At 37.7% G+C, this 19,484-nt stretch overlaps 2 protein-coding genes across 9 annotated transcripts in view; one reads left to right on the forward strand and one right to left on the reverse strand.

Annotated features, from left to right (window-relative positions):
- Nucleotides 1-16,799, forward strand: part of SYNJ2 (synaptojanin 2) — a 170,766-nt gene extending 153,967 nt beyond the window's left edge. For 2 of the 5 annotated variants that reach the window (XM_007484817.3, XM_056818993.1), the window contains 4 exons: nt 250-358; nt 2,019-2,194; nt 2,732-2,885; nt 3,834-3,973. In XM_007484817.3, coding sequence (XP_007484879.1) covers nt 250-358; nt 2,019-2,194; nt 2,732-2,854 — 408 coding nt within the window. In that variant the 3' untranslated portion in view covers nt 2,855-2,885; nt 3,834-3,973. Of the gene's footprint in view, nt 1-249; nt 359-2,018; nt 2,195-2,731; nt 2,886-3,833; nt 7,941-16,697 lie in introns of those variants that run through there. The other 3 variants (XM_001381340.3, XM_007484814.3, XM_056818992.1) reach the window with 2 other exon arrangements.
- Nucleotides 14,317-19,484, reverse strand: part of SERAC1 (serine active site containing 1) — a 78,743-nt gene continuing 73,575 nt past the window's right edge. For all 4 annotated transcript variants that reach the window (XM_007484811.3, XM_001371135.4, XM_056818994.1 and 1 more), the window contains 2 exons: nt 18,256-18,399; nt 14,317-16,939 (listed from right to left, as the gene is read on the reverse strand). In XM_007484811.3, coding sequence (XP_007484873.1) covers nt 16,803-16,939; nt 18,256-18,399 — 281 coding nt within the window. In that variant the 3' untranslated portion in view covers nt 14,317-16,802. The remainder of the gene's footprint in view (nt 16,940-18,255; nt 18,400-19,484) is intronic.

Below are 19,484 nucleotides of genomic sequence, written 5' to 3' on the forward strand. Positions count from 1 at the left end.
CAACAACAACAAAATAAATAAGAGATCTCCTGAAAGTGAAGGAATTTAAGCAGAGAGATCAGAATTACATGTAAGGAAATCTGTTTTTCTTGTAAAGATTGTCATATCGAGAAGGACTTAGGGTAACCTTTCTATTGTATATATGGTATTTGAATTTGGGCTCCTCAGACAATTCCCATTATATTTTGCTGTGGATATTTTATCCACAAGAATTACTGATCTCCTTTTCCTTTTGTGTTTATCCTGAAGCCTAAAGCCAGGACTGGTATAAGTAAACCATATAATGTCAAACAGATCAAAACTACCAATGCTCAGGAAGCTGAAGAAGCCATTCGATGCCTCATGGAAGCAAAAGGAGGTGAGTTGAGTAGCCCTCTCAGTTTTTTAACCTTTAGCCAGCTGTAGGGCTTCAATTTCCATTTTTCTCTTCAAACAGAAATCGTGACCTTCACAAAAAAAGAATTGCATTTCCCTTTTGGATATGAAATTAAGTATTCCTTAATGTCCTTGTTATTCTCTAAAATTCTATTCAAGAGATTTCACTTTGGGGATTACCAAGTTTATAATCTGGCCACTTTCAGCTGTCCTTTCTCTCTTTAAAAGAATATGGGGGTGGGGGACAGGTGGGTAGCTCAGTGGATTAAGTGCCAAGCCTAGAGATGGGAGGTCCTAGGTTAAAATCTGGCCTCAGACACTTCCCAGCTGTGTGACCCTGGACAAGTCACTTAACCTCCATTGACTAGCCCTTACCACTCTTCTGCCTTGGAAATAATACACAGTATTAATTCCACGATTGAAGGTAAGGACTTCATTTTAAAAAAAGAATATGGGAGGTGGAGAGTAGAGCAGGTGGATGACATAAAGGATAGAGCACCTGAAGTTGGGAGAACCTGGATTTAAATGTGGCCTTTGATACTTCTGGCTGTGTGACCCTGGGCAAGTCTCTAAACTCCATTTGCCCAGCCTTTGCTCTTCTGTCTTAGAGGTGTTACTAAGAAAGTAAAGGTTAAAAAAAAAAGAATTCAAAAAAAAGTATATTCAAAAATTATACTGAATGGCATGAAACCTTCAAAGTAATCATAAATAACAGCAGTTATTGAGAAGTTGAAATAAAAATGAATTTAAAAGTAATTGGTCGCTGTAAAAATTAAAATTAGATCTCAAATAATAAAAAATATTATAATTTAGGAAATTTATTAAATGATCATTAGAAATCAAGGAATAAAAAGGATACAAAATAAAGACCACGTGCCCATGTCTGTTTAGCCATTTCAAAAATCCCCACTCACCACCATCACCATGCTTGCTGCATGCCAAAGAGAAGGTGGGACCCACTACATCCCTGCCTAATATCTCCTGTCTACAGGAAGTATGTAATGACAGGAAGTGAGTGGGTTCATGGGAAATGTAATTCTTTTTTTAAGGTAACAGATTTTCAATTACACATCATGCAAAGCAATTAATTAATTCTGTTGGTTCTAGAGTCATCAGGTATTGGTGGCACCATTTGACATTTAAGACATAACTCCTCTCTTTTGAGTTGTCCAGAGAATAACTGGGAAACACAGACTTTTATCACTCTTCCCTAGGTCTGTCTTCCCTCCTGGAGTTCCACTATCACTTTTCCCCATTAATCATATTTTGTTTTACTCGTTAGACTGAAATGGTCACATTTTACTTTGGTGTCTCTGATATCATTCTTCTCTGTCCATTCAGTTCATCATTTCCATCTAGGTTTACATCCCCACAAAGAGATTTTTATTTTGGTAAAACAACAAAAAAAACCCTTTTAAAAGTTTATGTTGGGTAGAAACAATTCCCTTCACCCAAGTTTGGTATCTTTCCAGTGTCTATCTTCAGGCTTTTAGATCTCCAGAATCCTTAGTTGTAGCAGGCTGAGCTGATCATGTGTCTAGACCACCCTTTACCAGGTTGGCAGTGGAGCTGTTCAGATCTCCTGGCCCTAATTGTTCAGCAGAGACCTTTATTTGTTCAAACATGTTGTTGTTTTGTTTCAGGGACACAAGAGGAGGCACTAAATGCTGTTTTCTTAAGAAACCAAGTTTCTACGAAACCAGAACCTTTATCTAACGTGTCCAAGCCAGGATCTTCACAGACATCTCAGCTTCTCCCTCATCGACCTGCACCCAGAGTTCCTGTGATTAAGAAGCCAACCTTACGACGGACAGGAAAAGTAAGATGCTGGCAAAAGAAAGTTCCTCCTTCCCTTAAATTGTTGGAGGGTAGAGAGTAGGGGGAGGTGGGATCTTTGGTTAGGGATGTATTTTGCCACCACCAACCAGCTGAATTAGTCTTTCTTCATTATCCAGTTCAGGAATTTTAAGGCATAAACAGATCTCCTGAAAGCAGCATTCATGACAGTATCATTCCTATCCAGGGGGGCTCCTTCCCTTTTCCATCTGTGCTCTAGATGAAGGGGGTGGGGAACCCCCAAAAGTGTACTCTCAACAATCGAAAGCTGTGATGAGATGAGTTTCTCATAAGAGCCTCAAAACCCAGGAAGTAGTGGACAAATCCTGAGTATTCCCGGGTTTCTTTATTTCTTCTTAGCATGCACAGACCCGCATTTTTACATGCACGGATTTTATTTCTTGATTGCAAAATGATTTGTCATGGGTTGAAATGTTCCCAGCTAAGCAATGTTTGAGTCACCCCAGGCTATGGCCTGGGGATGTGGGTCAGACAGCTCTTATTGCTGCTTCTCTTGCAGATTGTCTTTTGCTCTCACTCTCGAGCTTCTCCACCTTGCTTGCTGCTTCAAAGAAATGAATTTGTAAGGACAGTAGCAGCACACAGGCTCGCACCCATAGAGACATCTGGATCCCCCGTTTGATCTGAGGATGTGCTAGTTAACCGGACATTTGGTAAACACCGGCCTAGCCATCACTGGAATCCATCCATGTCCCTCTGCCACCTCTTCATCTTTGTAGATAGTAGTTGTTATTTTGGTGCTACATTCTTTGAGCTTGTTGTTTCCTGCCTAGGTCACTAGTTCAGCTGTGTTTTTGCTCATCATTTGTATTTTCATCCTTTCTTTCTTGTCTTCTTCCTAAGATATCTCCATTTTCTACTTTAAAAAAAAAAGGCAAGCAGCAATGTGTTCACATTTCCAGGCTGCCACAGGGAAGCTGCCATAAAATACTTAGAAAAGTTGTGGGTTGTGGTTTTTTTTTTCTCCTAAGGTTTCAAAGGAAATGCCAACAGTACTATGCGAGAGAGAACAGTGGAAAGAATGACCTCTTGCACAAATGGCCTTTTAGGTGGTAATTTTGAAGCATAAGCCAGGAAGTAAAAGTGGCTCATAATATTTCCATATTCATAATCTCATGTTTAACATGTGATTCAAGAGCCGTGACGTCAATGAGACATATAAAATCCATTAGGTTGTCCTTCAGCCTGCTTTGTTGTATCATTCCACTCCACTATAATATTAAACCATGAAAAGTATCCATCAAAAAATTGAGGAATGATCGCAGAGATATTTATTTTTAGCAAGACTGTGGCACGCTGGAAAAGTTTGCCTCCATATATTCAGCATGTCCTTTTGGTTCCATCATTTCTATCCTTGCTGGATGAAATGAACCTGCTCTTACTACTAGGCGGCTGCCATTTTTGTCGCCTCCTGCTCCCTCGTTCTTCTTTGTTTGGTTTGTCCCCATCGCTGTTTCTTGCATGCCAATCGTTCTCAACATTTGAATGTTAGAATGTTAGTTCGTCCCCACCTCTCTTCTCTTTTTCCTGTGAGTGTTTTGTGGCTGAATTCCCAAGTTCTGTTTACGGGTTTGCTTACTACATTCGTTGTCTTTTTCCAGTCTTTATCCCCGGAAGAGCAGTTTGAGCAACAAGTCATCCAGTTTACCCTTGGGTCCCCAGAGCCTAGTCTTGAAAGCCACAGTCTAGCGGTGCCCCCTCGAGTTGCTCCCATCCCCAAACCAAGAACTTTGCAGCCTGGGAGAGCTGTGGAGAGAAGACTGAGCAGCGAAGCCCAGGCAGAAGGAGAGGCCACGGTGCCGCCATCTTTGGAAACCGCCTCTCATGTTCCCAAGGTTCCTCCCAGGAGGAAGAAGTCAGCCCCGGCAGCTTTTCACCTACAGGTTCTGCAGAGCAGCCATCTGCTCCTCCAGGACGGGGCCTGCTGCGGCAGTAACAACAACAACAACCATCACTATGACTCCCGGGCCGGTGACCCGCCTGACTCTGGCCCACCTGCTCCTCAAGCAGACCTTGTTGGCCCTGCACCGGCGCCTGGCCTTCGTGCCGACAATACCAAGGCAGCCAGCCTTCTGGGGGAGCATCAGGATCCCTTCTTGAGTCTTCTCCACCACCCAAAAATGTTGGACGCGGGCTGGTTCACTAGGAGTGCTGAGCCTTTGGGTCCGGTGACCCCATGTCTGGAAAGGGAATCCCCCAAGCCAGCCCAAGGAGGTGCTCCAGCTGCTAGGGTGGGACCTTTGCACAAAGACCTGGAACACTGGAGTATATTCAGTGACGACGAAGACAAGAGGACGGCATTGCAGCTGTTTGATCCACTGGCAAAAACATGACAAAAAGACCTTTACAGACACTCACTGCCTTGTAAAATTGTGTGTCCGTTTTCCCCTAAACATATCATTGTAAATGTTACCGATAAGAAACTTCCTCTTTGTCAAATGCTGGTCAAATAGGACCTTTTTCTTCTTCCGTTTCAACAGCACATTGGAGAAAATGTGTGTCTATTTCATCTTGTACAGTTTCCCGAAAATACTTTACCTTTAATCTGTAGGATCGATTGTCATTCGGCCACCTTAGCCACTGAGAAAATGTTTTGTTGCAGGTTTGGGCATGTTAGGTTCTTTTTCTCTCTTTAGGAACCTTCTTCCCTTCTCACCCTTGACCTCCCGACCCACTAAAAAATAAATTTAATTATGCATACTTTGAGGGAGAGGAAAACGGCAAATCCCATGGGCACTGCCCCAGCAAATGATGTCTCTCCTTCAATTTGGACGGCATGTTATAGATCACAAGATATTTGTGTGTTTTCTGTATAAACAGCACTTTTAAACTGGCCTTGCTTTCAAAACTGTCAGCCTTCAGTCAAAGGATTCACTGAAAAGCCTTGAGACCAAAGTTGTCCGAAACACACGGAAGGCTATGTTGGACGAGGTAAGCAAATGTGAACCAAATGCCCTGATGTGCATTCCATTGATCCTCTGTTATAAAATTCTTGTACACATGATAAAGAGCGTCGATTTCTATTGAGCCTGTGTCTAGTGTTTTAACAGTAGCTCAAATTTGCTTAAAAAAATCTTACAGCGTGTCTTATGTATCCCTTAAACTGCAACAGATCCCTGTGTTTTTAAATTCTGCTTTATACTGCATACCTACTATGATACATAAAACCTCACTAATCTTCTTCTCATATATTCCACACACAGAAGAAGCATAAAATGAGTAGCTCAGTTTCATGATTATGCCTAGTTGGGAGCCCGTGTTGTCCTGACCTTGCTCCCCAGAGTTTTCTGTAGGAGTGCCACATGCCCCATTGTCACACAACCCCTGAGACAAAGCTTCTTTGTTCTTTTAAGTGGACTTTTTGTGTGTACATATGTTTTAGCTCTCTCCCCTCCAGCTCCAAGATGGCCTTGATTTCTGGCTCCCAAAACAAGATTAAACATGGTAGGAGCTTTTCTATTTTCAAAATTGTTAGGCCCGAGTTACTTTACTTTTCACTTAAAGATGATCGGATTTTCCTCATGTGGAATCTATTGGTTACTTGGGGAAAATAGCAGAACTGTTTAAGCACGTGTGCAGAGACCCAAATGAATAGCACTTGTTACCCAGGCTCAGCCTAGATGACTAATCCCTCAGTACAGAGAAAGTTAAACCCTAGCTGCCTTAGAGATGGTATAGGAAGAAGACCTGGTAAAGAATGGATGGCAGGTTGCTAGTGATTTTGATTCTCTAACACTAATGTATCTCCAAATTCTTAAAACTTTAATTTTTAAAGAATAAACATGCTGTTAAATGCCCTCTAAGTTAGGGGATGCTAGCTTCAAACCAAATAATATGATGTGTTTCTCAAAAGTCTGAATGTTTTGGCTCTAGAACACCCAGAGCTGATGGTGTGTTGTAATATAACTATCAAACAAAAAATTATTGCAGTATCCTATTTATCTTCCAGCATTTTGGCCTTTTGGTTCTTTCAGATGCCTTTGAATATTTGCAGAAATCCTTCTTCTAGAACATCTACAGATTTAAAGGCTGGCCAAGAATGTCCTCTTCTACCTAAATTTTTTAGAGGATTCCCCTTTCTAAAAATTATGGTGAAAGTAATTAAGGCTAAACAAACCATGTTGTTTATTTCCTGCCACAGCCACATTCTGGAGTTTTGAAGTGGTTTTCTTTAATACCAGGCAAATTAATATTAGCCTTCCTGAAAAGGACAACCCCTCATATCTTGAGTCAGTTTTTAGATGAAACACAGATGTTAGGATCCTCTAGCTTATCAATTGATTTCCATATGGAAGTTGAAAGAGAACTCTGATGTGTATGTGGTGGTATGAATCTTGGAATCTATGAGGCTGAGGGGTTAATAAATGACTCCGTAGATTTTAGGACATGTAATGGCTGGAACTGGAATTCAAGTCTTTTGAGTCTTGACTCAGTGTTCTTTTTAAAAGGTGTATCACCTTTCAGTTCAGGAATTTGCTGTGGAAATAGAAGGAAGGAAAAGGACAAAGGAGCTAGGAAAATTTGGAAGAAGCTGAATATTATGTGGTTGCATTTGTGTTTTTTTTTTTTTAAGTTTTATGTGTAACTAGATCAGAGAAAAACTGACAGATGAAAGGAAAATAGAAATTGTGAAAGTGTTAGCTGAGAATAGATTGTGATCTATTAGAATGCAGATTAGCAAATTATCTCACAATGTTGTTTCATTTTAGAAATCAGGAGTTGGAATTTTCAAAATCATAAATTTTCTGGACTGGAAGCATTACTTGAATCAAAGTTCTTGTTTTTGTATGTCATGGACTCCAGTAAGTCTGGTCTTAAAATAAGGAATCCTTAAAATGTTTGTTACATAGGATTACAAAGAAAAACAATTATACTGAAATGAAAATGTAACATTTTAAATTCATGGACCCAGTTAAAAACCCCTGATTCTAAGCTTGGAATAATTGCACTTCAGGGAATTTCCTTTTGTAATTTTATTTTTTAAGGTTTTCCACTAAAAAAATTTTTTTAACCTGATTATTAGTCTGCTGCTTTCAATACAGATGATTTGTAAAAGCCACAGGTTACTACAGAGCTTTTTAGTTACCTTGAAAATTTAGCTTTGCCTCTTGTTCTCTGATGCCCACTGGGTTTTGGTGCCATCTTCTGAAATACATCATAGGATCATCGATTCAGAACTGCAAGGGAGCTGGAGCCCATATAGTCCAACCTTCCCCATATTTTGTAGATTAGGAAATGGAAGTCCAGAGTGTTCAACTGACTTTCCCAAGGAGCAAAGGAGGGCGAGAGCCAAGTCCTGATTCAAACCCAAGTCCACAAACTTAAAATTTAGTGTCCTTTCTACAGAATAACATGCTATTATTTTTCTTTGACCTGCTAAGATTCACAAAAATGTGGTTGAAATAAGGACCATTTATCCCTGAAAAGGTTTTGAAATAGTTGATGCTGCTGAAACATTGTTAACAAAAGCACTGCCAGGTATGCACATCCATCCACCCCAAGGTAATTTATTAAAGTATTTCATTCATAATAATGCATCAAGTGTGTTGAGAAAGGAAGAAATGATTTACTGAGTAAATTATATTTAACCACTTAGCAGCTGAAAACCCTGTGATATTTTATTTGAAGTGGAATTTTTTTGTATTAAAGTTATAAATATTGTCTATTAAATGTTTCTTTTAAAAAACACACATGTTTTTAACAACAAATACCTTTGTACAATGTTATTCAGTTGTTTAGTCGTGTCCAACTCTTTGTGACTCTGTGGACCACAGCATAGCCAACACCATGCATGGGTTTTCTTGACAAAGACAGACTGGAGTGATTAGCCATTTTCTTCTCCAGCAGATTAAGGCAAGCAAAAGTGATTTGACAAGGATCACAAAGCTAGTGAGTGTCTAGAACCATGAAGGTGAACCTATGGCATGTGTGCCAGAAAGGGCACGCCAAGCCCTCTCTGTGGCCACATTGCTACCAGTGTTTGTTACTAGAAATACAAAGGGTCTCCAGTCGAGCTGCTCCCTTCCCCATCTCCACAGGCCTGAGGACATTTTTTATTTGAACCACATTATCTATAAGGTTTGCCATTACTGGTCTAGAGTCTGGATTTGAACTCAGGTCTTCCTGCCTCCAGACTCAGGGTTCTATCCATGAGCCACCTGATTATTTTGATACCACCATGTTTGCGTTTCACTTTCCTTTATTTTATGTACTTTATGCTTGGAAGATTATTCAATTCAAATTACCATATTTAAACCATACTGTAATAAGAGACTTTAGGAAGGCAACTGGATTATAAAGTGAGTGTCTTAGAATGCTATTAAGCAAGACTGACAGGGGTTAATAACCCTGTTAGAATCTTGGAAGGAGACGGATGCTGGGATTTTTTTCAATGGCCAGCTTGGGAGTTGTGCCTTGATTCACACCCCTGCTTCCAACCCTTTGGAAAGTGGAAACCATTTCTGAAAGAGAATCTAACAAGAGCCTGGAACCCACTAAGACTTATAACTATCCTGTGACTCTGTGAAGAACAAGATCTGAGAGGGAGCTGATTAGACACCTCAGTTTACCTTTGGGGGTCATCCCCAGAGGGAGACTGGATCACCCCTGAAGCCAGTCTCCATTTCTATTCAAGCTACAATCTAGAGACTTATTCCTAAGTGGATTTAGCCTAGGTTTAGCCAAGAATAGAAGGGATTTTATCAGTCAGAGAATAGCCTTAACGTTGGTCAAGGACCGCAGAGATTTGCCATCCAAGTCAGTTGGTGGGAAAACAAGTTAGATTTTATTAGCAATAGGGAAGAAATATCAACCCACTTCCTTCATCCCATACCCAGTTATCATCATGATTAAACCTTGTTATCTCTGAGCAGTCAGATTGGTTACACACTGTCCTGAGGCAGAGGCAGCCGTTTTTTGCTCTCTGGCCTTGAAGAGATTTCCCTGTCGGAGTAGGTGATGTAAAATCTTAGTTGCCCATTTATACCAGCTTAACAGTTCTCTTTACCCTAACAGTTTGGTGAGCAAAGACCAGGGTCGAATCTACTCACATTTGCGCAGATTTGAAGTAAAAAAAAAGCAGTTTGGGGTTAACAGGAAGATCAAGGCCTGTGAAACCAAGGTAACAGTAGGAGGGCCATTGTGGTTCCACCTAGCAACTGAGCCTGCCAATCAGAAGCGTTCATTGCTTGGGGGGAGGGGAGGGGATCTCTTAAAGAAACCAACCTAAAAGACAAATTTTTCTACAAGAAAGAGTTTTTGACACAACGGGACCAGATCTCTTGCTCTTCATGGGATCAGTAACAATGTTTTGTCACTTCCTATGGATATGTTACACCTTGATTTTTATCCCTATTCTAGATTACATATACCTCTTGCTAAATATTTATGATGGCTGTCAGTGGATGAAAATGGAAATAGAAAGAGCTCTAGCCTATATGCCTGTAGCTGCTGGTGTGGTTTTTTTCTGTGCTATAACTTTTACTATGCACTGAAAAGATATATCAAACTGATTGTAGGGGAAAAGACTCAGGCAATGGATGCTCATTTAAAATTGATGATTTTAACACTGAAAGAAGAGATAGCACAACTGGGAGTAAGCTAACAGAAGTGATTGGGGAGTTAGAGTTTAAAAATTGGCAAAGCTATGGGTTTTAAGATTAACATATAGTAAACTAAAGTATTATATTTTATAAAACTTTATTAATAATAGCTAAAGTAAAAAGCTACCTAAGCCACCCAGCCAATTCAATTCATCCCAAAATTCACTCTAGATCTTCTGGTGCAACATATGGCCTCTGCAGGCATCTTCATGGCGACTTCTCCAAACAGTTCACTTTCTGGATTTGGGGAGGTAGTCTCTTGTTTCTTATCCTAAAATTGCTCAAATTCAAATGAAAGTTCAAACAATAACATAGACACCCCCCCCCCCCCTTGTGGAGAATAATAACAAACACAGGGATCACTCAGGGATGCATGGCTGAGTTATGAGGTATATGAATCAACTGGCAAAAGAAAATGGAAAAAAAAGATTAAAAAGTCCAAATAAAAGAGAAAACATAACTTGTGGGTGAAATATAAAGTATCAAAGTCTCATGTCTAAAAAATTCTAAGTAAAATAAACTTATAACAGGTCCTTGAATTAGGGCCCAAAGAAAATGATTAAGAAATTATGCACTTAACTAATCAGTAGGTAGGACTACAGAAAGTTTGCCACATCATGAAAGACAGAAAAAGGATTAAATTATGGGATCCAGAATGGTAGCCAAAGTGAGGTACTTGTTAGGGCTCAGAGGAAGTCCGGCCTCTGACATGTCAAAACAGCTGCAACCTTGAACCCCAAATAAATTCAAATCCTCTTGTCTGGGCTCAAAATTACATCAATCCCACTGGGATCAATCTCTTTGACCTTGTGCTTGATAGGTACTATGTAGTGGCTTTTTTTTTGTATTCCCTTCTCCAATCAGACAGAATCATTAAGTAAAGTCCCATAATTTTTAAACAATAGTATCATTTTTATAGTCTAAAGCTTTTTGGGTATGCATTGACATTAGGGCAAACTTACATTACTGCAAAATCAAAAAGGTTAGAAATATCCTCAATAATGTTGATATGTGCTTCAAATACAAAAACACCAACCTATATATTGCTGAGAAGAATTTACTTGAAGTCTAGAACATCACCATGAAATCTAGATTGTTCTGGTAGAAGTAGATTGAACTGAATTATGCAGAAGCTCTTTATAGCTTCCTGCTTTATGTAAAGTTTTTGTAGGAACATCTATTTGGTTCTCTACCTTTAATACGACATTCATATATATATATATGTATAAGATTTCTGAAGGCCCCTTAAAATTAGTTTAAATTCTTAAGTCATTAAATTTTCCAAAGGTTGTATACAGTTGTTACCAGTTTTGATGAAGTCCATCCATCATCTATGTATGTGACAATTAACAGGCAAAAAGGCAAAAAAGGCTTTTAAGGCAACATGTGATTTTTGATGGATCTAATTACAAGGATTTCGGTAAGATGTTCATGGGCTTATAAGATATTTTTTTCTTCAGCAAAGGTACAAAATAAAGAATCATGTAACAAAATAGTATTGATTAGATTAATAATATATGAATTTAAGAAGAAAATTAAGTCTTAAAACAATCAGGAAATATAAGAAGCATTAAACTGAACAGTGTAGTCAGAATATCCTTTAGTCCAATCAGAATAGACTTTACTATCTTGAGGGGAAATAAAACTCAAAAGGTTAATGTCACTAAGCTTCCATATCTCTTTTAAAGTTTTTTCACCTCCCCCAGTATTTTCTTCCATTTAGGTTTCTTTTATTGGAGCTCTGAAGTTGGTCATAGTAAGGGAGAATTCTGCACTGAACATAGTATGGAGGAATCTTAAATTGAATGTATTGTAGAGGTTGGTCTGGCCCAAATGCCAAAGGTGTATAATAGGAAGATGAGTCCCCTCTGAATCTCAGGATTATTCAAGCTAAAGGCAAGGACCAGTTTATCCAGCAACAGTAGTAAGAAAAGACACTCCAAAACTTTGAGCTGCTTGAGAGAGGTAATGCACTGCTCTTTCATGGAGTGAGCCATGTTTTATAACAAGTTTATTCCTGAAATAAAAGGAGACCCTTACTGGAAGGTAAAGAGACCTTTTTTTAGGGATTTTTGCTAAAGGGCTTTTAAGAGCTATTCTTCTGTGTGCTCTCTTCCCTAAGGGCAAAATTTCGAGGGACAACAATAGCTTATTTGCAGATGAAGGACTGGTCAGGAGGAAAAAGGAAAAAATATCAATCAGGCTTATCCCCCAAATCTCTGACTTCAAATCTACTGATTTGGTCTCTCTCTGCCCTCCCTGTGAAAAAAACTTCAGTAGCAGTCTTCAATAGGAACCCAAAGTCAGCATAAGAATTCGGGTTAAAAACTAGAAGGGAGGTGGAGAGATTTTTTATATGTCACCCTCTGTGGAGAAAAAAAAGAGGTTCAGAATGGCAAGCAGGTCTGGTCTCAGGCTGGTAGAGGGATGGAGACTGGGCAGATACAGCTCAGGCTGAATCAGCAGCAACAGCAGAAACAGCAGGTGGAGTGCAGGCAGAGGGCAGAGAAGCAGTGGTCACAATGGTGTAAAAGCAGGTGATCTGGATGGCCAGTGAAAAAATTACTAAATTAACTGAAAATCTCTCTTAAAAATATTTGAGAATTCTATCCCTATCTATGAATTCTATCATGGTAAGCCATAATGTGGATTTTTAAATTAATATACAATAACTAAAATATTATATTTTATAAAGTTGTATTAATAACAACTAAAGTAAAAAGCCACCCAAACCACCCAGCCTGCTCGGGAAGAAAAGAGGAAGAGGGCAGAGCTACAGAACTTATAAAGAATTATGTGACCATTCAAATATGCACAAAGGGAAAAGCATTCTGGGTAATGTAGTTTTAGAGGTTCAAGAATTTCCAAACTAATGCAAATGAAACCAAATAGGCTCAAGAAGACAGTAATGGGACAATACCAATTCTTCCATTACCAGTCTTCAGTCAGACCAGGGAATAATTCACATTAACACACACAAGCCATTTACAACTGGGGAACTAGAACATCTAAGGAAAAGAACACCTAGTTTTTTTTTTTTGCCAAACCAATGCAGTACATAAGAGTTTCGCCATGCAGTCATTGATTATTCAATCCCTCATTCGAGGACACAGAACTCCTATCTGAATTTTTTTCTAAAAGGGAGAAGCAATTTATCACTGAGACTAGGAACAACCCAGATTTAATTTCACGGCCCGAGGATGGGCATAATTGAGAACTTTCCAGTGTCCAAAATTTCTAGACCAAGCCAGACAAGGTCTCATTGAAGCAATGAAAAATTTTGCTTTGCGACCCGATACATGGAGGAGATTTGAAAAGCTCAAGCAGGGAGCAGGGGAACATTCTTCTGCATTTCTAGATTGTGTTGTAGAAATGGGGCAACATTCATGGGTTTACTAATTTATCTGAGGCTAACTTGCAGCACATAAGAAGACAATTCATGAAAGGCAATGCAAACAACATCTGGGTTGCAAACTAAATCTCTAGAGCAAAGCGCAGTGGCTGATATTAATACTCACATAGCAGAGGAATGGGATTTGGGAAAAATTAAAATCGAGCACCAATGGTGGAAGTCATTGAGCCACCAAATTCAAGTGAACCTCATGTGGCAAAGTAGGCAATGACATATACTTGATACTAGTTGACACCGGAGCTTCAAAATCAGTTTTAAAAACATCTTCTGAGAATAGTAGAATAGCAGGATCAGTGCAAGTGATGGGGGTTATTGGAAGAACTCAAAAGAGTTCCAAAATTAGAATCCAAAATTGTTACCCTTGGGCCACTGACAGTGTACTACATGTTCCTACTAATCCCTGAATGTCTGTCCAATATCTTGGGACAAGACCTTTGTAAACTTGGGGCCACAATTCACTGTAATTCTTCGGGGAAAATCATGCTTTGTCTTCCAAAAGACTCATTGAAAGCCTATCCGTTGCTATTTTTAGATACAATGGTAGGTGGTGAAGAGGAAGCAACTTAAGTTTTTCAAATCCCTAGTGAAATTCCAGATGCAGTATGGGCTAAACATTCCACAGACAGTTGCCTCCCTAAAATCTCTTATTACAGTAGACATTCTATGTATGACTTGATGCTTCAAACTGACCTCTTTTATCACCTGTTTTATGAAGCTGTTACAAAGTCCCTGAGATGAAATTTTAGTTAAGTTGAATTTTTATGGTGATAAAATAAATTTATAGTTAATGGTATTCCCCTTCCCCCACTCAGTCTCAACACTGACATTGTGTTATGGAAAGACAGTGCTCTCTAAAATAGAGTTCGTCATTAAATTTTTATAGAAGTGGCTTGTTCTCAACTGGCCAATCCTTGCGTCTGAAGCCTCTGTTTTTAATGCTTTTAGCCTCCTTGTGCTCATTTCTGTAGTATTATACCTCCTTCCTTATAATGCAGTTTTCTACTACATTTTTAGGCACTTTCATTTAAGAGATAGCAGCTTTAAGATCCAACAAAAGGGCTCAGTCAGTTCTTTAGGTACTTTTAAGTTAAATTTTTATTAAACACATTTCCCACAGGTACAAAATTGTTATTACATAAAACAACAATAAAAGTATACACTGATGTACCAATAGTACAGAAAGATGAAAATTCAGGGTTTGTGTCTCAAATCCCAATAATTTTACAAAAGGACTTCAGAGGCATTGTGAGGTATGAACACAGCACAAATTGGAAGACATTGTAAACATCATTGCATTATTGTGCTCTATTTCCAGTTGTGAAATGCTGGCACCTGTTATCTCCATGTATCTCCATGTGGCAGAAAGAAATACCTTCAACATTCTTTTTGGGTATAACTATAAAGTTGTGAATCTGCTCAGAGTCAAAGCATGAGACAGAAGGAGATCTATTTTATTCTATTTTCCAGTCAGTTTCCTACCTATAATACCTAAAGATGGAGAATATTGTCTTTCCTAAGGTATATGTGCAGAAAAGCAAATGCTGAGTAGGAAGGGTCAAGGTTTATAATTACAAATGGCAACTTTCTGTCTCACTGAAGCTTGTTTTAAAAAGCAGAACCTGCAGTACCTGGAAATTGCCTAGTATGTCCCTAAATATGATCATGATTAGGTACCCTCAGAATCATTTAAACAATCACCTCAAAATGTGGTCAGGAACCTTGGGTAATTATCTCAGAGGAAAAAAAGCAAAATCAGTCTTTTCTCCAAGTTTCACTGAAAACAAACCATTAATGAAATTAATGTATTAATAAAATGGCTGTTTTCTGAAATTATTCAAATCTTTTCTTATCACTTCTCAACATTTAAGCACTTGGTTTTTTAAAAGCTAATGCCAACTAAAGACCTCATCATTTAATCTTCGTGATGTAAAATGCTTTACTCCAGGGCTACTGTGATGCTCAAATAAAACAACGCACTGACAATACACAGCAGATTTTACAGTGCTATAAATTTATTTGATGCTTTTGTTAGTATTTTCATATACAGTGTGTGCACTACCCTATCTAGGTAACTTCCTTGCAAACTTATAAGTTAGTAGCAAAGCTGGACAGCTTTCCCTGATCTTATTCTCAATAAGAGGAATACCTACTACATTAAGATTCCAGGAATACTTGGAGAGTATTCTTTGAATTTAATTAAATTTTGAAAACTACATGTTTTCAGTTATAGGTCATTAGTAGACAAGATAAAAAGGAAATATTCCATACCAAAACATTCTATGGTCACAAAAGTTATGGGGCCATAAAAACCTACAGGTTTACTTTTTAGTTCTTTCCCAAACAAATGGGTAACGAAACATGTTAAACTTTCAACCACCTGTCACATCTACATATGATGTAACAATATTCCTATCAACCCATGTTCACATAGCCTTATATCTACTTTGATAACTAGTAGGATCAACAATCATTGTTAATTTTCTTTCATGAAAACAAAAACAAAAACAAAAACAAAAAAACAACCCTTTACACCTCCTGTCTTAGAATCAATTCCGAGTATCAATTCCAAAAGCAGAAGAGCAATTAAAAAAACTAGGCAATGGGGGTTAAATGACTTGCCCAGGGTCACACAGCTAGGAAGTATGTGAGACCACATTTGAATCCAGGATCTCCCCTCTCTAGGCCTTGTGCTCTTCCACTATGCTACCTAGTTGCCCCTCTTAAATTTCTTTCTAATGTCCTTACCCCTCACTGCTTCTTAAAAAAATGTCCCATTTTATGGAAAGAAATGTCTGCCAAATCCAAAATAGTATAATAGAATATCACTGAGTGGTTCTAAGTGTTGCTCAAGTACAGTTTTTTTAAAAAAAAAATAGGTTTATTTGATACTTAAAATTGGATTAATCAACAACTCTCTTTACTAAGAATAAGTTAATAGCAGAATAGTACATTATTTAAAAGGTTAGCCTAAGCTGACATACAAGAGAATTATTAATACTTAGCAACAGAAGCATACCAAAAAATGTATATCTGTGTGATGCCAATTCAGTCACTCAGATGTGGAAAAAGCCAGTTTTGAAATGGAGACAGCTGAAGTTTGATTATTTTTTTAATCTACTGCATAGAGAGACAGAATAATCAAAATCTACTCTATTTTGATCCTTAGGGGTAGTTGTTCCCCCATTTCAGGTATCCACTAAGTGGCAGATTGTTCTGGTTAAGAAGTGCATGATGCTATTCAATCCCTTCTAGTTCCAATAATGCTCCTTCTGAGGGAATCCAAGGGCCCATCACAGCTGAAATAAGGTCATTTATCCAAAGGACTTTGACTCTGTCTCAGGCGCCACCATCTTAAAAGTGTGGACTATGATGCAATGAAAATGTCTTTAATGGAAGACACGTGAGCTACCCAATCTCTATTGCCACTTCTGTTTGTGCTTTACCTTTCATAGATATAAGAGTAGCATCCCGCTGACTTCGAGGCCGACCACAAATCTCCAAAACACGTCCAGCCTCATGTCCACATAACAGAAAAGAACAAGAGGGATAAAGACCTATTAATTTTCAAGGTCTTTGGCTAACATCTCACAAATGAACTGTAAGGTACGTTTGTACAAGAATGTGTCCTTCTTGTTTGGCTTGCAAATATTCAGATGATTAACTGCTACTGGAATCAGATCTCCAATGCCCAAATCTGAGGAAAAGCAGCACAGTGAATTAGATATTTACATAAATATATAAATGTTATTTATATATTATATAATTATAAGTATTACACATTTATAATTATAATTAATCTATAGTTATAAGTTAATATAAAAATTCATATATATATAAATTATAGATTTAATAATTTAGACTCTAACGCAAGAGGCTAATTTAAGAATTGCCATAGTGAAATAGTCCTAGGTTTCCAAATGTGGGGTCTGGCTCGGTACATGGAACTGTAAGTGACAGTGCTGGCAGTTGGCCCTTTCCCCCAACCTGTACCCAAGTTTAGGCCCCTAGATTCTGAATCTGACAACTGTAATTGCCTTGATGGATAGCTTTCCTTGTGTTAGTAGGATCTGAAAGGTATACTCTTGTACTGGTTCTGACATACCTCCCTGTTTCCTTATGCCAAATTGGACTAGAAAAATAACTCACTGTGATTTTTTTCCTAAAAATAAGCCCATCAAGATTTGGTTTGGAAGATTTATTTTGGAGAAGGGGGATGGGTAGAGCTTGTTATACTACTTCTTGCTACTCTGCCATCTTGGATCCATGAATTAATTTTTCCTTAATATCCCTCATACTGCAATTATGTCAACTTAATTGGCAATTAGTGAAATCTCAAAGCTACTCTCTTTGAATCTTCATCTGACATTGATGAAACTAAATAAAATGCTTCTTTGGAGTATGTAGCTTAATTTAACTACAGTTGCTCAAACTTTTTCACTTGACTCATTCCTTATTCTCCCTAACACCGCACATATTCTTCCTCTCCTCCCCCCCCTCTCATATATTTCTTGGATTTGTAGAGAGTTTCTTGATGGTTATTTTGATGAGGATAGAGAATAAGAAAGGAAGAGAGTGAGGGAGTGCTACCTTCACAAGATGAAGAAGGAATATTAATGATGGTAGAACTGAAAGAAATAAAAATACAGGAGCAGACAGAAGCAGGAAAAGGTGATGTTGACACCAACCACTTTCATCTCTAAGTTTCTCTAATTTCTAATTTCAAGTTCAAGAAAATTTAACTCTTATTTTTTTAATCTTGTGCATCTCTTCCTTGAATCTTCCTCATCTACCTTTTTAAAAGAGGGATACCAAATATAGATTTAATAACTATAGCACCATCTTCTACATGAAGACCTTTTCTTAATTTCCTATTATCTCTTTATGTATACAAGTTGTCGCTCCCAAAAGAAAATAACCTCTTAAAAGGCTGGGACTATTTTACTTTGGTCTGTGTCTCCAACACATAAACAGTAACTCAGAAACCTATTAGTCAAGTTGCAAAATACGCACCTGCTGATTCCACTGGTACAATATGTAAATTAATCATGCTACCTATGCAGGTTGGTAATGTTTCTACAAAGTTTAACACCTGGAAATTCTTGTCCTTAGCAAATTTCAGGAAGTCTTCTTGCAATTCTTTAAGTGCAGGAGAATCTGTAGGAACATTCAAGATAAAAATAAATAAGATTTACCTAATCTTACACCCAAAAAACCTCCTACCTTTTAAAATTTAATTAACAGTATATAGTCAATGTGTTCTAGGAAAATGAATACCCAATTATAAAAAGTAATGCAAAACACCAAAAGCAGGACATACACACAGAATTTACCACTATTTTTTAAAGTACCAATATCTAAAAAGCACACAGAAGAAAAAAAAAAGATAAAAAAGAGCAAGTGAAACAAATAAGATTAAAGTTTTTTCCCTCTTTAACAATGAAGTCTTTTTTTAATTTTGAAGTTCATAATTTTTTAATCAAAAAGTCACATTTCTATTATTTGTTATATTATATTTCTATTCTATATTACCAACAAAAGCCAGCGGGAAGAAAGAGAAAGAGTGATTCCTTTTAAAATAACTGCACACAAAAATACTTGGGATACCTGCCAAGACAAACTGAGGAACTACATAAACATAATTATAAGATGGAGAGTCACACAAATAAAGATGGTTCTAAACAACTGAAGATATATTAAGTTGTTCATGGATAGGTCAAGCCAATATAATAAAAATGACCATTCTACTTGGACTGACTTACTTATTCAGTGCTACGCCCATCAAACTACCAAAGAATAATATTGTAGAGCAAGAATATTAAGTAAATCAATGAGGGAAAAAAGTGAAAGGAGGAGTCTTAGCAGTACAGATTTCAAACTATATGACAAAGCAGTGATCATTAAAATAATCTGATACTAGGTAAGAAATAAGAGTGATGGATCAGTGGAATAGATTAGGTACACAGTAATAAATAATCATAGTACTAGTGTTTGACAAACTCAAATATCCAAGCTTTTGTGACAAGAACTCATTACTAACAAAAACTGTTAGGAAAACAATTTGGTAGAAATCAGGCAAAGATCAACATCTTGCACTGATAAGGTCAAAATGTAAATTGAATTATAAAGTCTTGATTGAAATATAAAAGCTAATATGGAGCATGCAAAATTTTACCTGTCAGATCTATGGATCAGAGAAGATTTCATGACCAAATAAGAGATAAAGGAGATCATGAGAAGTA

Source organism: Monodelphis domestica, chromosome 2 (assembly GCF_027887165.1).
Source record: "Monodelphis domestica isolate mMonDom1 chromosome 2, mMonDom1.pri, whole genome shotgun sequence".
Classification (NCBI taxonomy): domain Eukaryota; kingdom Metazoa; phylum Chordata; class Mammalia; order Didelphimorphia; family Didelphidae; genus Monodelphis; species Monodelphis domestica.